The sequence below is a fragment of the Barbus barbus genome (genome assembly GCF_936440315.1).
Source record: "Barbus barbus genome assembly, chromosome: 28".
NCBI lineage: Eukaryota > Metazoa > Chordata > Actinopteri > Cypriniformes > Cyprinidae > Barbus > Barbus barbus.
Genome location: NC_136756.1, coordinates 27,447,245 through 27,469,909, shown reverse-complemented (window position 1 = coordinate 27,469,909; position 22,665 = coordinate 27,447,245). Strand labels below are relative to the sequence as shown.

General features: G+C 36.4%; 4 protein-coding genes across 6 annotated transcripts; 3 read left to right on the top strand and 1 right to left on the bottom strand.

Moving 5' to 3' along the window:
* The first annotated feature begins 151 nt into the window (after positions 1 to 151).
* Positions 152 to 3,349, top strand: ufd1l (ubiquitin recognition factor in ER associated degradation 1). The gene is made up of 12 exons (XM_079382489.1): positions 152 to 277; positions 710 to 842; positions 957 to 989; positions 1,071 to 1,192; positions 1,291 to 1,421; positions 1,540 to 1,612; positions 1,691 to 1,759; positions 2,261 to 2,329; positions 2,432 to 2,479; positions 2,613 to 2,701; positions 2,782 to 2,863; positions 2,988 to 3,349. The coding sequence occupies exons 1-12, from the start codon at positions 275 to 277 to the stop codon at positions 3,060 to 3,062; spliced, it is 927 nt and encodes a 308-aa protein (XP_079238615.1). The 5' UTR covers positions 152 to 274; the 3' UTR covers positions 3,063 to 3,349.
* Positions 3,350 to 4,121: 772 nt separating this feature from the next.
* LOC306847831 (putative cytosolic iron-sulfur protein assembly protein ciao1) lies at positions 4,122 to 8,938 on the bottom strand. The gene is made up of 7 exons (XM_079382013.1): positions 8,674 to 8,938; positions 7,844 to 7,992; positions 7,631 to 7,742; positions 6,676 to 6,764; positions 6,396 to 6,591; positions 6,218 to 6,293; positions 4,122 to 5,279 (listed from the first exon to the last, which is right to left on the bottom strand). Exons 1-7 carry the CDS (start codon positions 8,798 to 8,800, stop codon positions 5,045 to 5,047), a joined length of 984 nt encoding a protein of 327 aa, XP_079238139.1. The 5' UTR covers positions 8,801 to 8,938; the 3' UTR covers positions 4,122 to 5,044.
* Positions 8,939 to 11,495: 2,557 nt separating this feature from the next.
* Positions 11,496 to 17,883, top strand: tmem127 (transmembrane protein 127). Of its 2 annotated transcripts, XR_013782243.1 has the most exons (5): positions 11,500 to 11,790; positions 12,301 to 12,634; positions 13,069 to 13,233; positions 15,476 to 15,914; positions 16,858 to 17,883. XR_013782243.1 is itself a non-coding variant. In XM_079382981.1 (4 exons), the coding sequence occupies exons 2-4, from the start codon at positions 12,397 to 12,399 to the stop codon at positions 15,784 to 15,786; spliced, it is 714 nt and encodes a 237-aa protein (XP_079239107.1). In that variant the 5' UTR covers positions 11,496 to 11,790; positions 12,301 to 12,396; the 3' UTR covers positions 15,787 to 17,867. The 2 variants fall into 2 exon arrangements, 1 of the variants encoding a protein (XP_079239107.1); XM_079382981.1 differs by having other exon boundaries at positions 11,496 to 11,790; positions 15,476 to 17,867.
* A 46-nt stretch (positions 17,884 to 17,929) lies between these two features.
* Positions 17,930 to 22,628, top strand: LOC306847965 (coiled-coil domain-containing protein 74A). 2 transcript variants are annotated; one of them, XR_013782193.1, is made up of 9 exons: positions 17,941 to 18,128; positions 18,362 to 18,651; positions 19,352 to 19,396; positions 20,080 to 20,161; positions 20,258 to 20,420; positions 20,494 to 20,594; positions 21,512 to 21,568; positions 21,656 to 21,863; positions 21,970 to 22,628. XR_013782193.1 is itself a non-coding variant. In XM_079382233.1 (8 exons), exons 1-8 carry the CDS (start codon positions 18,118 to 18,120, stop codon positions 21,792 to 21,794), a joined length of 888 nt encoding a protein of 295 aa, XP_079238359.1. In that variant the 5' UTR covers positions 17,930 to 18,117; the 3' UTR covers positions 21,795 to 22,626. The 2 variants fall into 2 exon arrangements, 1 of the variants encoding a protein (XP_079238359.1); XM_079382233.1 differs by having other exon boundaries at positions 17,930 to 18,128; positions 21,656 to 22,626.
* Positions 22,629 to 22,665: the final 37 nt, after the last annotated feature.

Here is a 22,665-nt window from a genome sequence, read left to right as displayed (position 1 = left end):
CAAAAATCTAGATTTTTTAAAAAACACATTTTATTAATTTATTGAAGAGATATTGTAATTACTATATTTCATATGGATTTAACAAATTGTATATATAAGGCGTGTACCGAATCTTGAAAGAGAGATGTGATTGGCTACAGTTTATTGTTTTGTTGCGTCACGTCCTACTGCCCATCACACACGCACTTCCCTCTGAAAGAAGAGCTGCTGTGTTTGTTATTGAGTTGTCATCAGTATTCCCTCATCACTGCTGTCAGGCAGATAAAGCGATAATATGGTGTGTAATCGACTTTAATCTTCCTTAAAATTCGCCTTTTAGCATGACGACTTTTTATTGTTATTACTATTAGAAGTTGCTTAGCTAATGCTAAGCTAAAAGCAATAGAAAGCTGCTAGCAGAAATCATGAGATGGGATGTTTGTGTAAAATTGAAATTATATTTAAATTTATTCATGAACAGGAGTTTTTTGATACATGTTTTCAGCATAAGAAGAGAATATCATTAGAAATGCAGCAGTTATTACAACATTGATCTTAAACTCTTAGTCTTCTTATAAAGGTATCAGTAAATGTGTGTATGTGTGTGTATATATATATATATATATATATATATATATATATATATATATATATATACACACACACACACACACACTGTTGTTAAGTTAAAGTTTGTGTTTTGCCTGTTTCTGTCCTCTTCCTCCATCAGTTCTCCTTCAACATGTTTGAGCCCCATGTGGGCCGGGTTTTCCAGAACCGTTTCTCCACTCAGTACCGGTGTTACTCTGTGTCCATGCTGGCAGGACCCAACGACCGCTCAGATGTGGAGAAAGGAGGAAAGAGTATGTCATGGTCTATAATACTGTAAAGCAAAGCAACTTCAAACCAAGAATTTATTTAGTAGATTCTGAGTTGCATTTCACTGAACTAATGCAGATATTATGTTGTGTTTTCAGTAATTATGCCCCCGTCTGCTTTGGACCAGCTGAGTAAGTTACATGCATTTAATTAAATATGAAAACTATATTTCCTATCTTGTCTGGTGACTTCATATGTGGTTTGTTTTCCAGGCAGACTTAACATCACATACCCCATGCTGTTCAAACTCACCAACAAGAATTCAGACAGAATGACACACTGTGGTGTTCTGGAGTTTGTGGCAGATGAAGGCATCTGTTACCTCCCTCACTGGGTATAACATATACAGCAGATCGACTCGTACTGGATCTTGCAAGCACTTCTGTTCTGTGACACATTACTGGTGTTGATCATGCTTCATTTTGTCCTTAGATGATGCAGAATTTGTTGTTGGAGGAGGGTGGTTTGGTCCAGGTGGAGAGCGTGAATCTCATGGTTGCCACATACTCCAAATTCCAGCCACAAAGTCCAGACTTCCTAGATATCACAAATCCTAAAGCTGTGTAAATATCTAAATAACATGCACCTTTTACACAAAATATTTTGAACAATATAATAGCTAATATCTAGATCTGAATGTGCTGATTTATAAATTTTTTTTATATTAATATATTTTTTCAGATTAGAGAATGCTTTGAGGAATTTTGCCTGTTTGACCACAGGAGACGTGATCGCTATCAATTATAATGAAAAGGTGATTATTTCTGCTAATCAGTAATGATTCAAGTGGTAAAAACCCTGATGCACTAAACCAGAAATGTCTGTCTTCCAGATTTACGAGTTGCGTGTCATGGAGACTAAACCAGACAAAGCTGTGTCCATCATTGAGTGTGATATGAATGTAGGGATGCTTATTTAATATACAAGCACACAATAAATGTCATATACCTGATACTGATCAAACGTTGTGGGGCAGGAGGACTTGAAAGAAATAAATTAATACTTTTTATTCAGCATGGATGCATATAAAATACTAATCAGAGATGTCTCTTGAGCAGCAAATCAGTATATTAGAATGATTTCTGAAGGATCATGTGACGCTGAAGACTGCAGTAATGATGCTGAAAATACAGCTTTGCTTCACAGGAATAAATTACATTTTAAAATATATTCAAACAGAAAACAGTTATTTCAGATTGTACTAATATTTCACAATATTAGATTTGATTGTATTTTTTGATCAAATAAATGCAGTCTTGGTGAGCAGAAGGCTTTGAAAAACATAAATCTTACTGACCCAAGCATTTAAATGGAGCTATACATTTGATGTGTTTTATCAAATCTGTATTATATTACCTGAATACCTCAATGTATCTCTAATTACACAATTTTTGCCTTTGAGGTGGACTTTGATGCTCCTCTTGGTTACAAAGAACCAGAGAGACACATGCAGCATCCTGAAGAACCAACAGTATGTTCCGACAAACAAAAGCCCCTTACATCACACGACAGCTCAGTATTATAATTCACACACAAGTTGTTCTTAATGCTCATGTTCTCCATTCTGCTGTAGGAAGAGGAGACGGATCCCAGTAACTATGAGATGGACATCGGCTTCAGAGTAAGTCAAGCAACGATTATCATTACTGCAGTGCACCTTCATGTTATTTGAAATCAAATGTTACCTTGATAAATTAAGACTTGTACACTTCCATTAATACCTCAGTGTCTTTCCTTCCTGTTTTTCTCCACAGGCCTTTACCGGTTCTGGAAATCGTCTAGATGGGAAGAAAAAAGGCATCGAACCCAGTCCAGCACCACTCGATCCCAGTGACATGAAACGGTACTGACCGACCACCTCTCATTCTCACAGTCTAAGTTGAACTTTCATTTTAATTGCTATTTTTAACATATTTTATACAGAGGAATTCCTAACTATGATTTCAAAATGGGGAGGATCACCTTCATCCGTAACTCCAGACAACAGCCCCGCAAAATTGAAACAGTAAGTGAAATTACAGGGCAGATAATATTTAGGGTTTAAACAAATCCACATTTGTATATTCACAATTTTACTAAATAAAGAGACATTAAGTCTTCTTATATGAATCATATTTTCTTGTCTCCAGGATGATACAGCCAGTAACTTCATTGCGTTCTCTGGGGAAGGACAGTACCTGCGCAAAAAAGGCAGAAAACCCTGATTACACATGTACAGATGACCTGATCACAGAAAATCAACTGCTGTTTGGTTATTTGTGCTCTTTTTGAACCACCGTATACTCAACATGGACAGTTATTTGATGACACACAGCTGATGTTTCCATAAGGACCTCACTGATGTTTCTTTGCACATGACAAATGATGTTTTACAAATGGTTTGGCGTTCTGAATCCCCTTTTTCATATATTAGGAAACACAAACCAAACACTTGATCTTTATATGCATAAAACTTTGAATTATTTAAATAAAGTTCACCCTGCAATTCATCAGACTTATTTACTTTAGGATGAGTTTTTATGATATACCTTCTGCTTCATACTTCAAACCATATATTATTGTAATAGTTTTATGAAACATGACATTATTAGTTCACATGGCTTAATAGAATAGTTCACCCAAAAACAAAATTTGCTAAACATTTACTTGCCCTCAGATCATCCAAGATGTAGATGAGTTTGTTTCTTCATCAAAACGGATTTGAAGAAATGTAGCATTACATCATTTGCTCACCAAATGATCCTCTGCAGTGAATGGGTGCCGTCAGAATGAGTCCAAACAGCTGATAAAAACATCACAATAATCCACACCACTTCAGTCCATCAATTAATGTCTTGTGAGTGTTTGTAAGAAACAAATCCATGAAGACGTTTAACATTAAACCACTGCTTCTGGATAAAATACAAGTCCATAATCCACAGCAACACTTCCACACGTTGTGAAGAAAGTAACATTTTTGCTAGTAAGACTTCTATTTTAGCCGGAAGGATGGATTTTTTCCTACACACAGCTTTTCACTTCACAAGACATTAACTGGTGGACTGGAGTGTTGTGGATGATTGTGATGTTTTTATCAGCTGTTTGGACTCCCATTCTGACGGCACCCATTCACTGCAGAGCATCCATTAATGAGCAAGTGATGTAATGCTACATTTCTCCAATCAATTTCGGTTGAACCATTCTTTTATGATGATCACTGACATTCTTTCAGTGACAGCAGAAAATAGTTTCAACACAATTTAACTGAAAGTATTACCACAAGACATTGTTAAACAACAGCTTGTTGTGATAAATTTGTCAAAATAAAACCTTGCCAGTCAAATATTCAATATTTCATCAGTAACTTCTAACCAAAGTTCAGAAAAGTAGAAGTTACACTGCGAAATGGGCAATTAAAACAACTTTACAGCTCAAACATAGATTTTTATACAGAAAAGCAGTTGGCAAAAAATGGCATATGTACTTTTGAGCATTCTCAAATTCTCCATAAACGTCTATTTTGATTGCATCATGGTATGTTTTAACTTGTATACACCTTAGTCAGGTTAGATGCCATATTTCATTTAACAGTTGAAAATGAGGCTGTGAAAGACAGACTTAAACTCGTTACAATGGCACACACTGCATGACGGTCCTCAAGTTTTTGTTTACTGAAAATCAACAACAATTCAATCCACTGAATGCACTGTACTTCTGTCTTGCTTTCTTTCCTGTCAAAAATTAAATACTTACCCTGACTAAGGTCTATTAAAAGTGTAACATCACTTTAACAAAACTATTATAGATGAATTCACTAAACAGACTTTGAATATTTTTAATATCAATCTAAACGGATGATTCTGGGACATGATAAAAGGAAAAATTAGGATGTTTCATCTTCTGCATCAAGAAGCTTTATTTAATTAAAGCACTAAAGGTATTTTAAGCCACAGATAAAGCTAAGCTATATATCCATACTGTCAAAGAAATACTGATAAGTTACAACTGACCCATCAAAAACATTAACAGAGAGTGATGCGAGTTAAAGAGTGTATTGTCTTTCAATCCACTTCAGCAGTGCTGCCAATACAGTTTCCTCACTCACAGGCAGAATAAAAACAGCTATTGTTTGCCATTGACTCATGATGTCACTTGATCAGTTGAAATTCATTCAGTGCTTTTGTCTGATCGAGTGTCATTCACCAGCTCAGGAATCAGAGTTGTACTTCCAGATGGCAAACTCTCCGTTGTCACTGCAGGTGGCCAGCAGTCCCGCCTCCTTCGGGTTCCAGGACACGCAGTTGATGTCCTGACCGTGGGCTTTGGGCACATGGGCTGACATGAAGAAGACAGGCTGCTCTGGGTCAGCAGTGGGGTCTTCTCTGAACACACGGACTCCGTCATCGCCACATGCTGTGGCCAGGGCACCGGTCAGACGACACCTTAACATGTCAAAATTAAGAAAAATTACATGCATCGCTTCTGAACTTTGATCCAATGACAGGGTTTCTGCAGGTACATAAATATAAAGATATAAATACAACTACAACAATAATTTACAACACAAACCATTGTTAAACTATGGTTATTGTAGCAAAACCATGGTTAATTTGTGATTAAGAGGACACATGGGATGAACACAGAGGTGCAGTTTTCGCTGCTGTACTTGTCTAGATCAACTTTGAATAATAATAAATAAAAAAAAGAGACATTAGGGCCAGATTTGTGTTTGTATGTGTGAAATTTAGCTAGGAGGAAACATAAATTAAGTTATATTTTCCTATATTCTCTTTTGAGTAATCAAACAATCCAAAGAAAAACATCTTTAAAAAGAAAGAAAAAAAGTCTTGGATGAACTTAATCTTCCTCAGAAGAGTGACAAAAACAGCACCTCACTTCAGTGTCTGACTTATATTATAATTACGTCATCAGCTTTTTGTGAAATTTAGATCAACCCATTAATCTGCTTGACCTCTTCATATTTAAGGAGAGAACTATAATTTCCAAAGTTGGACATTGCTTGTTATGATTTTCAAGGCTGAAGTAAATGTTCATCTTGAAATATTACTAACAATAAAAAATATTCTAACATTTGCTTTAGAAAAATCAGTAAAGATTTCATAGCAAAAAGACACGTGAAGCACAAGCTGAAGGTGGATGATACAATTATACTAAAATGCCTTTTGCTAAAAATATACAAACCATCAATCAGACGAAATAAGGCAAGGAGTACAGTAGATGTAGAGATACAGTAGTGTTCAACAGGTTTTCAGTAGATTTGATCATGTTGATAACAGAGGCCTTAGAAATTCACATATCAAATATCAATCAGTAGGTTTTATAGGGTTAAGATTTAAAGTTAACACAGTGCACATCTTACCATGCAACATCATACACCGTTCTCCCATGGAATCCAGACAAGGTACAAACACACTTCCAGGACTCATCTGACGAACCTGCGACAAAATCACCATCACAGCCGAGCCAACTAAAGACTTACTATTCAGAATAGCAATACAGAGCTAAACCGTAACGTTTTCAAATCCTCACGCTCTCACCATCTCCAGGCGTCGACTCCTTCCAGATCTTCACGGTACGATCATCGCTACATGATGCCAATCTCTGTCCGTCAGGGTCAAAGGCCAGACTCCAAACAGTGGATTCGTGACCCTCCAACGTGGCTCTACATTCCCAGTCATCATCCTCCTCTTTATAAATACACACTTTGTTGTCATAACTGGCTGATGCGAGAAGCTGCAAAAGAAAAGTACAAGAAAACATTAATAATACATGAATAATTTGAGCGCCGGATAACATGCATTTAATACTGTATCATACCTCCTGTGTCGGGTGCCAAACGACATGCTTCACATCCTGCGTGTGTGAATTCACAACACTTACACACTCATATTCATCCTCTTCATCCACTAGAAGGAAAATAAAGAGTTTAACACAAATAATAGTAATCTTAATAATTACTTTAAGGAAAAAAACACTACAGGAAAACTGCTGTTTCTTCACACACTGATCAATTTTGAGATTTTTGGGCTATTTTACTTGTATAACTTTCAGTCTAGTGGAAAGAAAACATCTAAAATACACATTTAAGTGTTTATTTTATTACATTTGAACTATTTGTGTCTGTAGATTTCAATTACAATACAAGGCTGTTTTCATGAAATATTTAAATGATTTATTCACATGCACTGAGCCAGAAATCTCCACTTTAGTAGCACTTCCACGGACAGAACTTGACAGTTTTATTCCAATTTATATTCTGAAAGTTTGTTTCTATATCATTTGCCTGATTTACATAACATTTTATTCCTAAAACATGGTGAAAAATATTTAAAAAAAGAAATCCAGGCTGCTGACAGTATTTTCTGATTTATGGAGTGATTAAATTAGATATTCAGTTTTCCTTTTGTAAAACCTCGGACTATAATAGATCCGTATAGATATAATAGATACATCAAAATGAAACAAGAATTTGGCTTTAGCTAATGATCAGATTTCTGGAAATGTATGCAAATACTGTATGCATATTTAATCAGATAATGTCTCATATTTAAACAACCTTTCCAATACAGAACATTTTGATGAATTATGGGGAATTATGATGACACATATAACTTAAAATTGCTACCTTAAACTCAAAGTCAAACCTTAAAGTGAAAAAGAAATAAAAATTGTATTTATTGCACATTATTTTGAACGATTCATTAATGCATGTCATTCTAAAGAAAAGTGTATTTTTGCTATAGAGAGACTATTCCTTTATCATGTACTGTACCTTCCCAGATCCAAACACTTTTGTCTCTGCTGCAGGTGGCCAGTAAGTTTCCAGACGGAGCCCAGGCCACACACTTGACCTCGTTCTCATGACCTTCTAGCACTGTCAGGGACTGTAAACACACATGACGGACATGTCAGTCTGACAAGACGCTAACAATGTCACTTCCTTCAATTTTTAAGGGTCTGAAATTATGCTTATGCAAAAACAAACCTCAAAATCATCATTGGTTTTCTTCCAGATGCATGTTGTGGCATCAAAGCTGGCGGATGCCAGATATTTCCCGCAGGGAGACCAGGCCACCTTTCTGACCGTACGCTGGTGCCCATCGGCCAGGACACACTTACATTCCCAACTGTCCCCTGAGAATAAAGATCAGAGACATAAGACACAAACAATAAAAATAAAATAAGATGAATATATACTGGCACTCAAAAGTTTGGAATAATTATGATTTATTAATGTTTCTGAAACACCAAGGCTGTATTTATTCAGTCAAAAAGATACAGTAATATTGTAAATTATTATTATAATTTAAAGTAACTGTTTTCTATATGAATATATTTTAAAATGTAATTTATTCCTCAGCAGCCATTACTCGTCTTCAGATGTCAGGTGCTAAAATTAAGCTTTTCTGTCATGTGAATAAATAATTTTTAAACTATATTTATATTGCAAACAGCTATTTTAGACTGTAATAATATTTCAGAATATTTTGCCGTAATTTTTGGTGTGATCTCATTCAAAAACATTAAAAATATATTAATTATTCTCAAATTTGACCACCTCTGAGTACATGTATAAATAAATACCAAATATATATGTAAAATACGTATATAGAAAATAATAATCAGTTAAATAAATAAATAGTATAAGCAGTGTGTTGCATATTTGCTTTTTGTGCATCACATACTGTGCGCGTGCATCTCTTTATGTTACTAATGAATGACTCGCTGACTTCAACTTGACATACTTGAGCTTTTATATATAAGTGCATGGTTTAGACGGGTGATCTGTGTTTTAAAACATGTTGTATTTTTTACCTTCTTTCCCCCATATTCTTATGGCGCGGTCTCCGCCGCACGACGCGAGCAGCGTTCCAGCCGGGTTCCACGCGACGTACCAGCAGCGCGCGTCCGGGTGCGCGTTCACCCTCTGCAGCAGCTCCATACTCTATGCTATTTGCGATTATATGACTTGCAAGTCTTCCCCGATCAGCAATACTATCCTTTCTCAAATGCCACACTGCTTCAAGACTTCTGTTTATCAGCAGCTTCCCACTTCCTGCTTCAGGGTTTTCCTGTTGATGCAGGACAGTAGCGCCGCCTGCAGGACTGTAGCGAAAGTGTTCATGATACTTTCTATGCAACTTCATTATTTTGCTTAAAAAATATTTTATCAGCAAATGCAAGTTTATGAAAGTTACCCCCCACTTTTCTTACTTTCAAGAAGATATTAAAATCTACCTCCAGTAACAAAAAGGCAACTTTAAAACTCTGAATGTATGGTATAATTTTTGTATAATTTTTATTTAATAATTAATTTGTTTTGTTGGAAAGGTTATGTTATTTTTTTGTTATGTGATCTGCTTATTTATTTATTTATTTTTTCATTTATTTATTTACTTTCTCTCTCTTAAAATGTAATTGCTATGTATTGTTTGGCCATCCTTGAACCCCTGGCTTTTTTTCCCCCTTGGTGCATTTTTTTTTTCCACATTTGTACTTCCTAAGCAAGTGTTTAATAAAATATATTAAAAAAATGCATGGAAAAATTTGCGGTAAATTAGATTTTATGTAATTATTTTAATGGTTGATGTTAAAATCTTAATTTAATTTTGCTTTGTAATTATATTTTATTAATGTTATTAATTATTTTAATTTTGTTTTGTTTAATTTCAATACATTTTGTTTTATTTGAACTCAAAGCGTACATCTTCAGTTTCAGTTTTAGTTTATTACATTTATAAGAGTGGAAGAGTTCAAATAAGAGTGGAATGATCTCTTCATGAACATACACTGGGGCAAATAAGTATTTGATACACTGCCGGTTTTTCAAGTTTTCCCACTTACAAATAACGGAGAGATCTGTCATTTTCATCGTAGGTACACCTCAACTGTGAGAGACAGAATCTAAAAGAAAAAAATCCAGAAAATTACATTGTATGATTTTTAAATAATTAATTTCCATTTTATTGCATGAAATAATTATTTGATCACCTACCAACCAGCAAGAATTCTGGCTCTCACAGACCTGTTAGTTTGTCTTTAAGAAGCCCTCCTCCACTCATTAACTGTATTAATTGCACCTGTTTGAACTCGTTACCTGTATAAAAGACACCTGTTCACACACTCAATCAATCAGACTCCAACCTCTCCACTATGGGCAAGACCAAAGAGCTGTCTAAGGACACTAGGGACAAAATTGTAGACCTGCACAAGGCTGGGCTGGGCTACAGGACAATAGGCAAACAGCTTGGTGAGAAGGCAACAACTGTTGGTGCAATTATTAGAAAATGGAAGAAACTCAAGATGACTGTCAATCTCCCTCGGACTGGGGCTCCATGCAAGATCTCGCCTCGTGGAGTATCAATGATCCTGAAAAAGGTGAGGGATCAGCCTAGAATTACACGGGAGGACCTGGTCAATGACCTGAAGAGAGCTGGGACCACAGTCTCAACGGTTACCATTACTGTAGTAACACACTACACCGTCATGGATTAAAATCCTGCAGCGCGCGCAAGGTCCCCCTGCTCAAGCCAGCACATGTCCAGGCCCGTCTGAAGTTTGCCAAAGACCATCTGGATGATCCAGAGGAGGCATGGGAGAAGGTTATGTGGTCAGATGAGACCAAAATAGAACTTTTTGGTGTAAACTCCACTCGCCGTGTTTGGAGGAAGAAGGATGAGTACAATCCCAAGAACACCATCCCAACCGTGAAGCATGGGGCTGGAAACATCATGCTTTGGGGGTGCTTTTCAGGACAACTGCACCGTATTGAGGGGAGGGAGGATGGGGCCATGTATCGTGAGATTTTGAAGGAAGGACCTCCTTCCTTCAGTAAGAGCGTTGAAGATGGGTCGTGGCTGGGTCTTCTAGCATGACAAGGACCCCAAACACACAGCAAGGGCAACTAAGGAGTGGCTCCGTAAGAAGCATTTCAAGGTTCTGGAGTGTATCAAATACTTATTTCATGCAATAAAATAGAAATTCATTATTCAAAAATCATACAATGTGATTTTCTGGATTTTTAAAATGTATATTCTGTCTCTCACAGTTGAGGTGTACCTACGATGAAAATGACAGATCTCTCTGTTATTTGTAAGTGGGAAAACTTGGAAAAATCGGCAGTGTATCAAATACTTATTTGCCCCACTGTATATGCATTATGAGGGGGGAAAATCTTACTTTTTTATTTTATTGCAATTCTTAGAACAATAAACATACAAGGGCAATAATATAACCAAAACAATAATAATAATAAAAGTAGGGAAAGCAATAAGAAAATCACATGTCCATAAACAAGTAAAAAGGTTATTCAAAGAATTAATTTAGGGCTTTAAAATCATCTACAGTTTTTTTTTTTTTTTTTTTCCGCTTGTTTCTTTTAATGTGTACTTTTTCTATTTTAAAATGAGTAAAATTGTTTTTTCACTGCCCATTTACACTTGTGGATAAAGAATGTTCCATATATAATGAGTAAATTCACAAAATACTAAATTTTGAAGTCAACAGTATATTCATAAAACAATAAAACATATTTTGGAAAATCTGACATTGCATCACATTCAGAATAATTTCGATCACTTCCTCACGAGGACTGACGTCTGCTGAAGGACGCCTCTGATTGGTTCAAACGGCTACACACCGGAAACGGAAGTCTGAGGCAGGAGAGGTTCTCCGTCTGATGCAGGAAGCAGACGGACTATTGTTTATGTTTTTACTGGAAATCAACAATAAAACACGCGAAAATGTCTTCGATATAGCGGCGATCAGCTGAAACTGAACACATTACATCTTTGTTTCATTAAGTTGTTTTATATTTGGTTGCGATTTGAGAAGGTTTTAAAGGGTTTTGTGTGTTTTGTGAAGGTGGAAGGCCAGTTCATGTCATAAATGATCAAATCTGATTAAAAACTGAGCTTCAGTTACAGCAAACAGGTAAATATACTGTTTAAATAAAATCTATACTTGTTTTGTTATATAACAGGAAGATAAAAAACATTATGTATTATTCTGTTATTAAGTGGGTGTTTATTCTGACCAGTAATCAATAATTTATAATCAGTTAACATAATAATGATTAAAAGTTGGAAACATGTATGTTAATCAGCTGTATTATCATTACTGTCTGCCTAACAAGTTGACTATAATTCATTTATTAACAACAAAATAAGTAGTTGCTAAAAATAAGTCAATTTTGGATAAAACATCTGCTAAATGCATACATGTAAATTATTATTCATTTTTAATATTATTTTCTTTCTTTTATTAATTACATAAGGGTTTTACTGCTTTAATTAATGATCTATAATTTACATTATCAATAATTTTCTGTTCCAGTCAGTTTGTAGTAATTAGCATGAATTAAAACACACTTAGTCTCATGTTTTGCTCCAGATTACTGTAACATGATTTTGATTTTATTTATTTATTTTTTTTCATGTGTAGTGCCCGGCGGAAGTAAATCCCCAGATCTGTCCACTTTCGCTCCAGTATATTTGAGATTTAGTGTTTTAATCAAGGGTTTTCAGAGCTTTTAAGAGCATGTACGCACCCCCGGGAGCTGCTGCGCCGACAAACCGGAGGAGGAGAGGTGGAACGGCTCTACCCAAACAACCAGAGCGGAGTTTAGCATCCGCGCTGCCCGGGGCGCTTTCCATCACGGCACTCTGTACGGCCCTGGCAGAGCCAGCCTGGCTCCGCGTCCATGGAGGAACCTGCCCCAAACAGGAGCTCGGTGTCGCAGACGTCCTGGGATATATAGATGACAAACTCATTGAGGGTCAGTATCCCAAACTGAGATAGTTTGGGGTCTGTAAGGTTTTTGAAAGAAGTCTCTTCTGCTCACCAAAGCTGCATTTATTTGATCAAAAAAAATACAACAATATTAGTAATACTGGTAAATTTAAAACACCCGTCCTCTTTTTGAATGTATTATAAAATGTAATTTATTCCTGTGATTCAAAGCTGAGCTTTCACATCATTACTGTGATCCTTCAGATATCATTCAAATGTACCGATTTGCTCAAGAAACATACTATGTTGCTGCTCAAGAAACGTATTATTAATATCAATGTCGAAAACAGCTGTGCTGCTTCATATTTTTGTGAAAACCGCAAACTTTTTGAATGGTAGTGTACATATATTACAATTTGAAGTTGAAATTGAGTTCTTGCACTTTTAATGATAAACTGTTTTGTTAATTCTCTCTCACAGATTACTGTATCAACTCTCAGTCCATCCTGCTCTTGCGGGTCATTGCTGCTTTCTGTTTCTTGGGCATTCTGTGCAGCCTCACGGCATTTCTGTTGGATGTCTTTGGACCCAAACACCCAGCCCTCAAGATCACACGCAGATATGCTTTTGCTCACATCCTCACAGGTACGCATTCATAAAGGATTTACTTCCTAATATAAATATACAGAGTACACCCCTCACATTTTTGTAAATATTTCATTATATCTTTTCATGTGACAACACTGAAGAAAGGACACTTTGCTACAATGTAAAGTAGCAAGTGTATAGCTTGTATAACAGTGTAAATTTGCTGTCCCCTCAAAATAACTCAACACACAGCCATTAATGTCTAAACCACTGGCCACAAAAGTGAGTAGACCCCTAAGTGAAAATGTCCAAATTGGGCCCAATAAGCCATTTTCTCTCCCCGGTGTCATGTGACTCATTAGTGTTACAAGGTCTCAGGTGTGAATGGGGAGCAGGTGTGTTAAATTTGGTGTTATCGCTCTCACTCTCTCATACTGGTCACTGGAAGTTCAATTTGGCAGCTCATGGCAAAGAACTCTCTCTGAGGATCTGAAAAAAAGAATTGTTGCTCTACATAAAGATAGTGTAGGCTATAAGAAGATTGCCAAGACCCTGAAACTGAGCTGCAGTATGGTGGCCAAGACTATACAGTGGTTTAACAGGACAGGTTCCACTCAGAACAGGCCTCGCCATGGTCGACCAAAGAAGTTGAGTGCACGTGCTCAGCGTCATACCCAGAGGTTGTGTTTGGGAATTGTATGAGTGCTGCCAGCATTGCTGCAGAGGTTGAAGGGGTGGGGGGTCAGCCTGTCAGTGCTCAGACCATACACCATACACTGCATCGAATTGGTCTGCATGGCTGTCGTCCCAGAAGGAAGCCTCTTCTAAAGATAAGTTTGCTGAAGACAAGCAGACTAAGGACATGGATTACTGGAACCATGTCCTGTGGTCTGATGAGACCAAGATAAACTTATTTGGTTCAGATGGTGTCTGGCGACAACCAGGTGAGGAGTAGAGACAAGTGTGTCTTGCCTACAGTCAAGCATGGTGGTGGGAGTGTCTGGGGCTGCATGAGTGCTGCCGGCACTGGGGAGCCACAGTTCATTGAGGGAACCATGAATGCCAACATGTACTGTGACATACTGAAGCAGAGACTGGGCCGCAGGGCAGTATTCCAACATGATAACGACCCCATACACACCTCCAAGACGACCACTGCCTTGCTAAAGAAGCTGAGGGTAAAGGTGATGGACTGGCCAAGCATATCTCCAGACCTAAACCCTATTGAGCATCTGTGGGGCATCATCAAAGGGAAGGTGGAGGAGCACAAGGTCTCTAACATCTACCATGATGTCGTCAGTGGCAACCTGTGAAGCTCTGGTGAACTCCATGCCCAAGAGGGTTAAGGCAGTGCTGGAAAATTACGGTGGCTACACAAAATATTGACACTTTGGGCCCAATTTGGACATTTTCACTTAGGGGTGTACTCATTTTTGTGACCAGTGGTTTAGATGTGTGTTGAGTTATTTTGAGGGGACAGCAAATTTACACTGTTATACAAGCTGTACACTCAATAGTTTACATTGTAGCAAAGTGTCCTTTCTTCAGTGTTGTCACATGAAAAGATATAATGAAATATTTACAAAAATGTGAGGGGTGTACTCACTTCTGTGAGATACTGTAGTTATTTTTTGTAGCATTAAATGTAGTTCATCCAAAAATGAAAATGCTGTCATCATTTACTCACCCTCATGTCGTTCCAAAAAACTATTAGACTATAATTAATAAAACATGAGAGGTTTCTTTTCCTCTATTGAAAGTCCTGGTCATCAAAAGCTAAAAAATTCTAAAAGGTCATAAAGGAATAATGAAATTTGCAGTGTTCCTGATCAAAATTGACCAGCCTACAAAACATTGCTTATAAATCTCTCATTATGCTATATTATTACCAAAGCTTGGATTCAGTCTTTTTTCCAACTAGTTTCAATTATTAATAAGATTTGTATTTTATTTTGGAACTTACTGATCGTAAGCCTCATTGATCTGCGCTTAAGCACCTGTTTTTAAGTGAACAAACAAAAAAAGCTTTTTTCACTCAAAAACTGAGGTGCATAAGCTCAGATCAATGAGGCCTACGATCAGTCAGTTCCAAGAAGAAATACCTAACGTTTGCTAACTGAAAGAAAACGAGCTGACAAAAAGATCGAATTCAAGATTTGATGATAACATAGTGTAATGAGAGAGAGGCTATACAAGCAATTTTTGATGGGAACACTAAATTAGGTAAAGGATTTTCAGCACAACATTAGTTTTCTGAGGTGAACTGTCCCATTAATGTCTTCACGACTCTGTATTGCAGTGCTCCAGTGTGCTACAGTGATCGGGTTTTGCTACTGGGCTTCGGAACTGATTCTGTCCCTGCAGCAGCAGCACAAGAAGTACCACGGCTCGCTCATCTACGTCACTTTTGCCATCAGCTTCTACCTGGTGGCTGGGGCAGGCGGAGCCTCCATTTTAGCCACGGCGGCCAACCTGCTTCGTCATTACCCCACCGAGGAGGAGGAACAGGCCCTGGAGCTCCTCTCAGAGATGGAGGAGAGCAGTGAAACATACCCAGTTGACTACGACATTGCCAACCAATTCCAGCCTCCGCCGGCCTACACACCCTGATCGCCAACCGCCATCGCCCCACATGTTCTCTGCCCAATGCCACACCTTTGGTCTTCAGATAAAGCAACGAAGTTCGGATTTTAGGTGCTCCATCAAGAATGAATATTTTTTATTTAGTATTCCAGATAGTGCAGAATGCCCATATCCATGCACACACCCTCTGGCCCTCTTCGGTCATTTTTGAGCCAAATTTTTTTTATTTTGAAATGTAAAAAATCTTGAACACACAAAAAAATCATGGACATGATTTGGATATGTTAAAGGGTAAAAAAAAATAGTCACACTTGACTTCTTCGCGGTCAAAAATTACCGACATAGGAAATGAATGGGAAATACGAAAAAATGTGAAAAGTCAATGAATCTTTTGGTGGTACAAACTACAAATCAGCCACTGGTCAGAAAAAAAGTGTGCAGCAATCAAGGGGTGACTGTCTAGAATATCAGGAGTGCAAAATAGACACCCACACATGCGCACACACACAGAGAAATTAGCTGGTAAGACAATTTTAGGGTTGGTCACTGCAGAGCTGGGTCCCTGCGCGGCTCGTGCCTCACCTCATCTAATCTTTTAGAATGTCTAGATATACATCTAAATGCAAAACCTAAAAAAATTAAGAAATTATGTCTAATAAACAACAGGAATCCAAAAGCCTCTGTATATATCTATATAGGGTGCTAATACAAGAAGGTTACGCAACATTACACAAGTTTTTATTTTTTAATGCCTTCAGATGGCCCAATTCTCACTTCAAAAAAATTGATTTTAATGTGAAATATTGCATTTATTAAAAAATAGTAAAAATAAATTTTAAAATAAAAAAAAATACATATGAATTCTAATGGAGAAAATAGCTCATTAAAATTGTATAAATATTGCATAGTATCATAAAATTCCCTCAAAATCATAAATAATAATAGAAAAATATTATTGAACAAAAATATATTGATGATTTTAATCATAATTATATTATGATTTTCCTGAAAAAAATAAAAAAAATAATTAAATTTCAAGGCTTCGGTCACTTTTGACCGCGAAGGAGGCAAGTGTGACTCCTAAACGAAGAGGGCCAGAGGGTTTTAAATGAGCGTTTTACTTTGGCAGACAGAGCTTGCATGCATGGAAGAAATCAAAGAGAATAATTATGGCATTGCTTGTAGAATTCCATTTGAATTCATCTTGCAGCAGTTTGCATGTATCTGGCAATAAAAACCCACACGCTTTATTCTTTGGCACGCTTTATTCTTGATTAAAGACTTAAAGGGTGCAAAGCATCTCAGCATCATGCTTGTTGAAGATACATTTACCGGCAGCCTCTTTGGCGTACTAAACTGTGGGGAATTTTCTTTTTTTCTGTTTCATCAAAGGTTTATCATGTTTTCCATTTGAAATGTTGAGCTGCACTTTCAGATTTTGTTACTGTTTTTCAATTGGTCACTTTCCTTTTTTTTTTTATCATGCAATCAAAGTATCCTTTTATTTATTTTAATTAATCAATAGTCTACAGATGCTGCCATATCTGCACACTTCCGGATACATCCCATTGCATTAAAAAATAAATAAAAATTTAATCAGTTATTGTAATGTTACTTTAATGCACATATAGCCACAAATACCCAAGATGGATGGATAAATTATTTATTATTTATTATCCGGATGAAACAGACTCTCAAAGAAAGCAGATATTTTATGTACCTGCAATTTGGAGGCTTTCAGGTTTGCCAACATCACATTGTGAGTATGTTGTATATTAATTGGATTTGTTTTTTTTAGTGAAATTGTGTTTGCTGTGTTTTGATAGTAATAGTGTGAGCTATGAACAAGTCTTAACACATTCGATCATGATTGTATCCACGGTTCACTTGTCTAGCTTTTGCTCTGATCTGATTATTTTTGATAAAATCACTGCATGACATTTGATACTGCACTTGTGTTGCATAAATGGACTGTAATTGTTCAGATTTCACACATGCTGTTCACTTTTGCATACAGTTCTGATTGTTTTTCTAGTAATCTGGTGGTTTTGTGTTCTAGTTTATTTTACATTTCCTTTGTGTTTCATTTGAAATACGTTTACTGACAGAAAATAAAGAAGAAGCAAAAAAAAAAGAGTCGATGAGTTATTCCTCAATGCGCGTGCACGTCGAAATCGATGCACGCGGTAGTCATGGCAACGTTTGAGTCACTCACCGTGCGCGTCTCACCTCTGGATAAATGACCTTAATTTGAAGAAATACTCGTTTAAATGTTCTCAATTTGCCCAATTGTTCATATAAATGGGCTTCATGTAAGCCGGAAAGAGCTGGATGACGACAGCTGCTGGATAATCGATTATGGAAATGAGGTATGTTGTATGCAAATGAAGCCAGACCCATATTAAACAGCTACATTTTTAAAAAAAGCGGACTTATATAGCATATTTTTGCATTATAATGAACACATGTAGTTTTCAGCTTTAATATGTGCCGCGGAGATGCTTATAGATTTAGCTTGGTCTCATGCAAGGTCTATATTGCATATATAAACAAAAAACATGAGCCTAAATTCCATGTATTAATAATCTAATATTCATCCCAGTAGCACCATGTCCAGCAGTAATCTGCCACCCCTGCGAAACCTGCCCAGCTGGACTAGGGTTCGAGATCTGGACCGGGTGAGATACCCCAGACTTCTGTCCAGTGACTGTATGGTCAGATCTCCACCTGTGGACATCAAGAGCCCAAAAGCAGCTGCTCAGCCCAGGACAGATGCCCCCAGCACACACACCGCATCTCTGGAGAAAGATATCCTGTTCCTCCAACAACAGCATAAAGACACGCTGGAGAAACTGCATGCAGAAATGGAAGATCTGAAGCGTGTTAATAAAGGTGTGCTGCATTGCAGTCCTTCTTGGGAAATGGTGCAGTTTGAACATTTTTCAAGACATTTTTTCTCATCATTTCATTTCAGAAGGACCCCCCCCCCCACACACATTTGACAACTTAGGGTCTTTAAAACACTAGGATAGGGTGAAAACTGCCCTACCTCTGGAGGAATGCAACAGAGGGATACGTTACCCCAGTATTCTAGTAGTTAAAATGTTCTTACCCCAAAACAGTTGAAATACTAAGGCCAAACATAATACTGATGAAGACTAAAAAACTGACTTCTGTTTGAGGCATGTGGTCAGAAGGTTGCTGATGATGTCACTTCCTTGAACGTGATGTAAGAAAGAGCAAACCATTGTTTTTAAAGGGGGAAATGTGTTGAATTGAGGAACAAAATATTTTAAATATAATATTGACATGATATTTTAATTCCAATATTAAATGCCAAATCTACGTGTGATGTATTTTAACTCGGTTATCTAAACTGTTAAAATATATCACACGTAGAAATGAAGGAAGATGCAAATTGGCTGACATTCAAAAGTATTTTAAGGTACATTTGTTTGCATTACTTCCATAAACTAGTTTAACTGATCAAATATTGTCTTGTGGACACAAATAAAGCACTAAAATATGGTTTTCTGTTTTGATGCATGCTTGCATACTATTTTTTACACTTAAAAATGTACTTCTTTTACAGAATTACATTATCAGCTGATTATGGAACATGAAAATTCTCCAAAAGGTAAGTTATGTTTTATCAAGCCTAATTTTTCGTAATTAATATACTCATGCAATGATACACTTTAGAGAGACCCTTATAGACGATTAACCTGTGCAGAGGAAAGAGCTTTTCTTCTTATTGTTTCTTGTTTTGTTGTTCACTGCAGACTGATATCCAGTGTTATTTTAGAACTATTGAGATACTTTTTTAGTTGTTACTAATATTTTGAGTTTTTATTTTTAAATTTTGTTTGAATTTTGTTGTGTTTTTGTCATTTTTAGTAGCTCTTAATATGCAAGATATCATTTTTATCTATTTTAGTATTATTGAGATACTTTCCCTACTTTTAGAATGTTTTGATTTGGATATTTTGATTTCAAAGTTTTTGTAATTTTGTTGTTTTTTTGCCATTTTTATTAGTTTTTAAATATGTACACAATTTTTGTTCATTTCAGTATTATTGATATACTTTAATAGGTTTTTAGTAATACTGTAAATTAGTTTCATATTTTGTTTTAATTTTAAGTTATGTATAGCAATTTTGTTGTGTGTTTCTGTCATTTGTATTAGTATTTATTTATATTTATCATTTTTATTTATTTTTATTGCAGTTTTTTAAATATTTTATTTCAAGTAACACATTTTCTTTATGGTTTTAACTGAAGTTATAGTTGACTCTAATAACCCTGGTGTGATGCACACAGAGTCCATATGGTCCAGCAGTAACTCCTCAAAATCCAGCAGTGTCGGTTCAGCCGAGAAGAATTCCCAGTGTGGATTCATCAGGTGCCAAATCTCTATAACCCTTGAGTTAGTATCTCTGATTAACTGACAGCACTTAACCAAGTAAATCACACGTCCTCCTGCTGTGACCCACTCCAGCTCAGAGGAGGCGTCCGAGGCAGGAGGAGGAGGCGCAGTCACGTCTCTGCTGCCTCTCAGGATCACCTGCAGTCCGTCCCAGCAGCCCCGCACCCCGACGCTGAAGGAGTGCGAGCTCATCATCCGGCAGCTGTATCACGCCAACACCGCACGGTATCAGGAGGTCAGCAGCGCTTCATCGTGTCTGTTGTGATTCATACATTCATACTTGACACTCATCATGTTCCATCACTCAGCTGCTGCGGATCAAGACGGTTCTTAGAGAAATCACCTCCAAAAACAGATCGGCCGCTGAAGTTTTCTCTCTCGCAAGAGCCTCGCTCTGTGACAACAGCAGGTGCTCCATTATTCTGCCTCAATCTCACGGAAACAGTCAAGAATTATCCTGGTCACGCCAAAAAAAATAAAATAAATATATATATTTTGCATCTCATTAAATCTATTTAAAAAAAATAAATCTCATAATTTTTATTTTAAATAAATATAAAATTAATTTAATTTATATATGTGTATTTGTGACATTTTTAATATTATTGTATAATATATTTTGTAATTAAAAGCAATTTAAGTATTTATTGGAATTGGGAGTCTATATAATGGGGACTATGATTTTAATAATAACTGTTGTTTAAAAAGTATTATTAATGTAATATATTTTTTATAGTACTTTATTTAAAGTATTTATGGTAATTGTAAGTATACAAAATGTAGACCATGATTTTAATAATTTTATAAACAGGATTGTTGCTAAAATAATGTAATATGAAAAAATACATCATTTAGTTTATTGTTTTTCTTTTGGGTGAAATGTAATTTATATATATTTGACAATTATATTATTATAAGTTTTAGCATTTACAAAATAAATAATATTTTGCATGAAATCTCAGTCAAAATATTATATATATTTATTATTATATATAAATTTGTATTCATCATTTAAATTGTAAAGCACAAATGAATGGTATCCATGCATTACATACTATAATAATAATAATTACTATTATTATAACAACATCACTGGAGCAGAATGCAAAAAAAAATCTTAATGCTCACAAAACAGACTTTATTTTCTTCATACAAAACAGTTTACTTTTTTTCTTTCTTTTGATTTTTGGGTGAAATGTGGTCTGGAAACCTTATTTCACAATTATTTAATTATATCATAAAATAAATTCTGTTTGAGTATTCAGAGACCATCTCTAAAATCATTGTCACTTTATTTTCACATTTAAACATATGATTCTTTTTTAGGGGTGAAGTTTTCGAGCATTTTCCACAACTACCTCTCAAACCACTGCCAAAGAAACAGTAGGCTTGCTTTTCTATTATCATCATCATCACAGAATACCACAGACGATCCATAATTCTGAAACAGTTTTTGGTCATTTCCCCCAGGATCCCGAGTCACGCCGGTAAAGGAGAAACTGTGCTTCTCCCAGCCATCAAACGCGATCTCAGCAGCACCATGTCAGAGCGGCAGAGGAGAGCGCAGGACGTGCACAGACTGCGTCTCAGGAGAGCGGTGAACTCTTAACCCTCCTCGGCAGTGAAGGTTACGCTGTCCCACTTCTGTCACTGTGCCATCACGTCTGCTGATTAGAAGGTCTTACGCTTCAGTCTTTTTTTACTCGATGAAAAGGCTTAAACATCTCAGTCAGTCTCTCTATAAGCTGAAGGAAGGTCAAAAATATGTATTTTTTCTTCACCAGAGAGAGACGTGAGGAATGAGTGAACGGCTGTTGATCACGATTGAATCCCTAATGAACTAAATAAGAATCTTTCCAGAGAAGCAGCCAAATGTCAAAGAAGAGCTAAGCTGCACGTCCTCCTTAAACTCTGACAGACACAACATATACAGGATAACTTTCAATCAAATTTCTTACAATGACTTGATTTGATGACACAGACGTGAATTTCCCTGAAGGTTTCAAAAGGTGTTCGTTTGACTTGAGTTTGACAAAGCAGTTTAATTCTCTTTAAATAAATGCACCAGCACCACCATTTATGTTTTTGAACAGTTTTTTGTGTTCTTGAGGAATCTGAAGGTGTTTTGCACCAAAGGTCTTTATTTCTTCACCAAAGCTCAGTATGTGTCACCTGTAGTGCACTAGTGTAATCTGGCCGTTGAGAAGGTTTTATAGTGTCCTGTAGGATCTTTAACTGACGACTACAACCCATTGGATCAGTGCCCGGGCCTCCAGCAGACACCACATAGTATTACTGTGTTTAAGAGCCTTATTAAGTAATGGGTTTTAGAGGGCACGATCTCATTCAATGCAATTCAATCAGATGCTTTAGATGCCTCAAACAGCAAACGTTCAACACGTTTCTCTAAATCAGTTTACCCAATAAAACATTTTAGTAACACATTGCTTGTAAAGTTGTAATTGTTTGCTAAATACGTC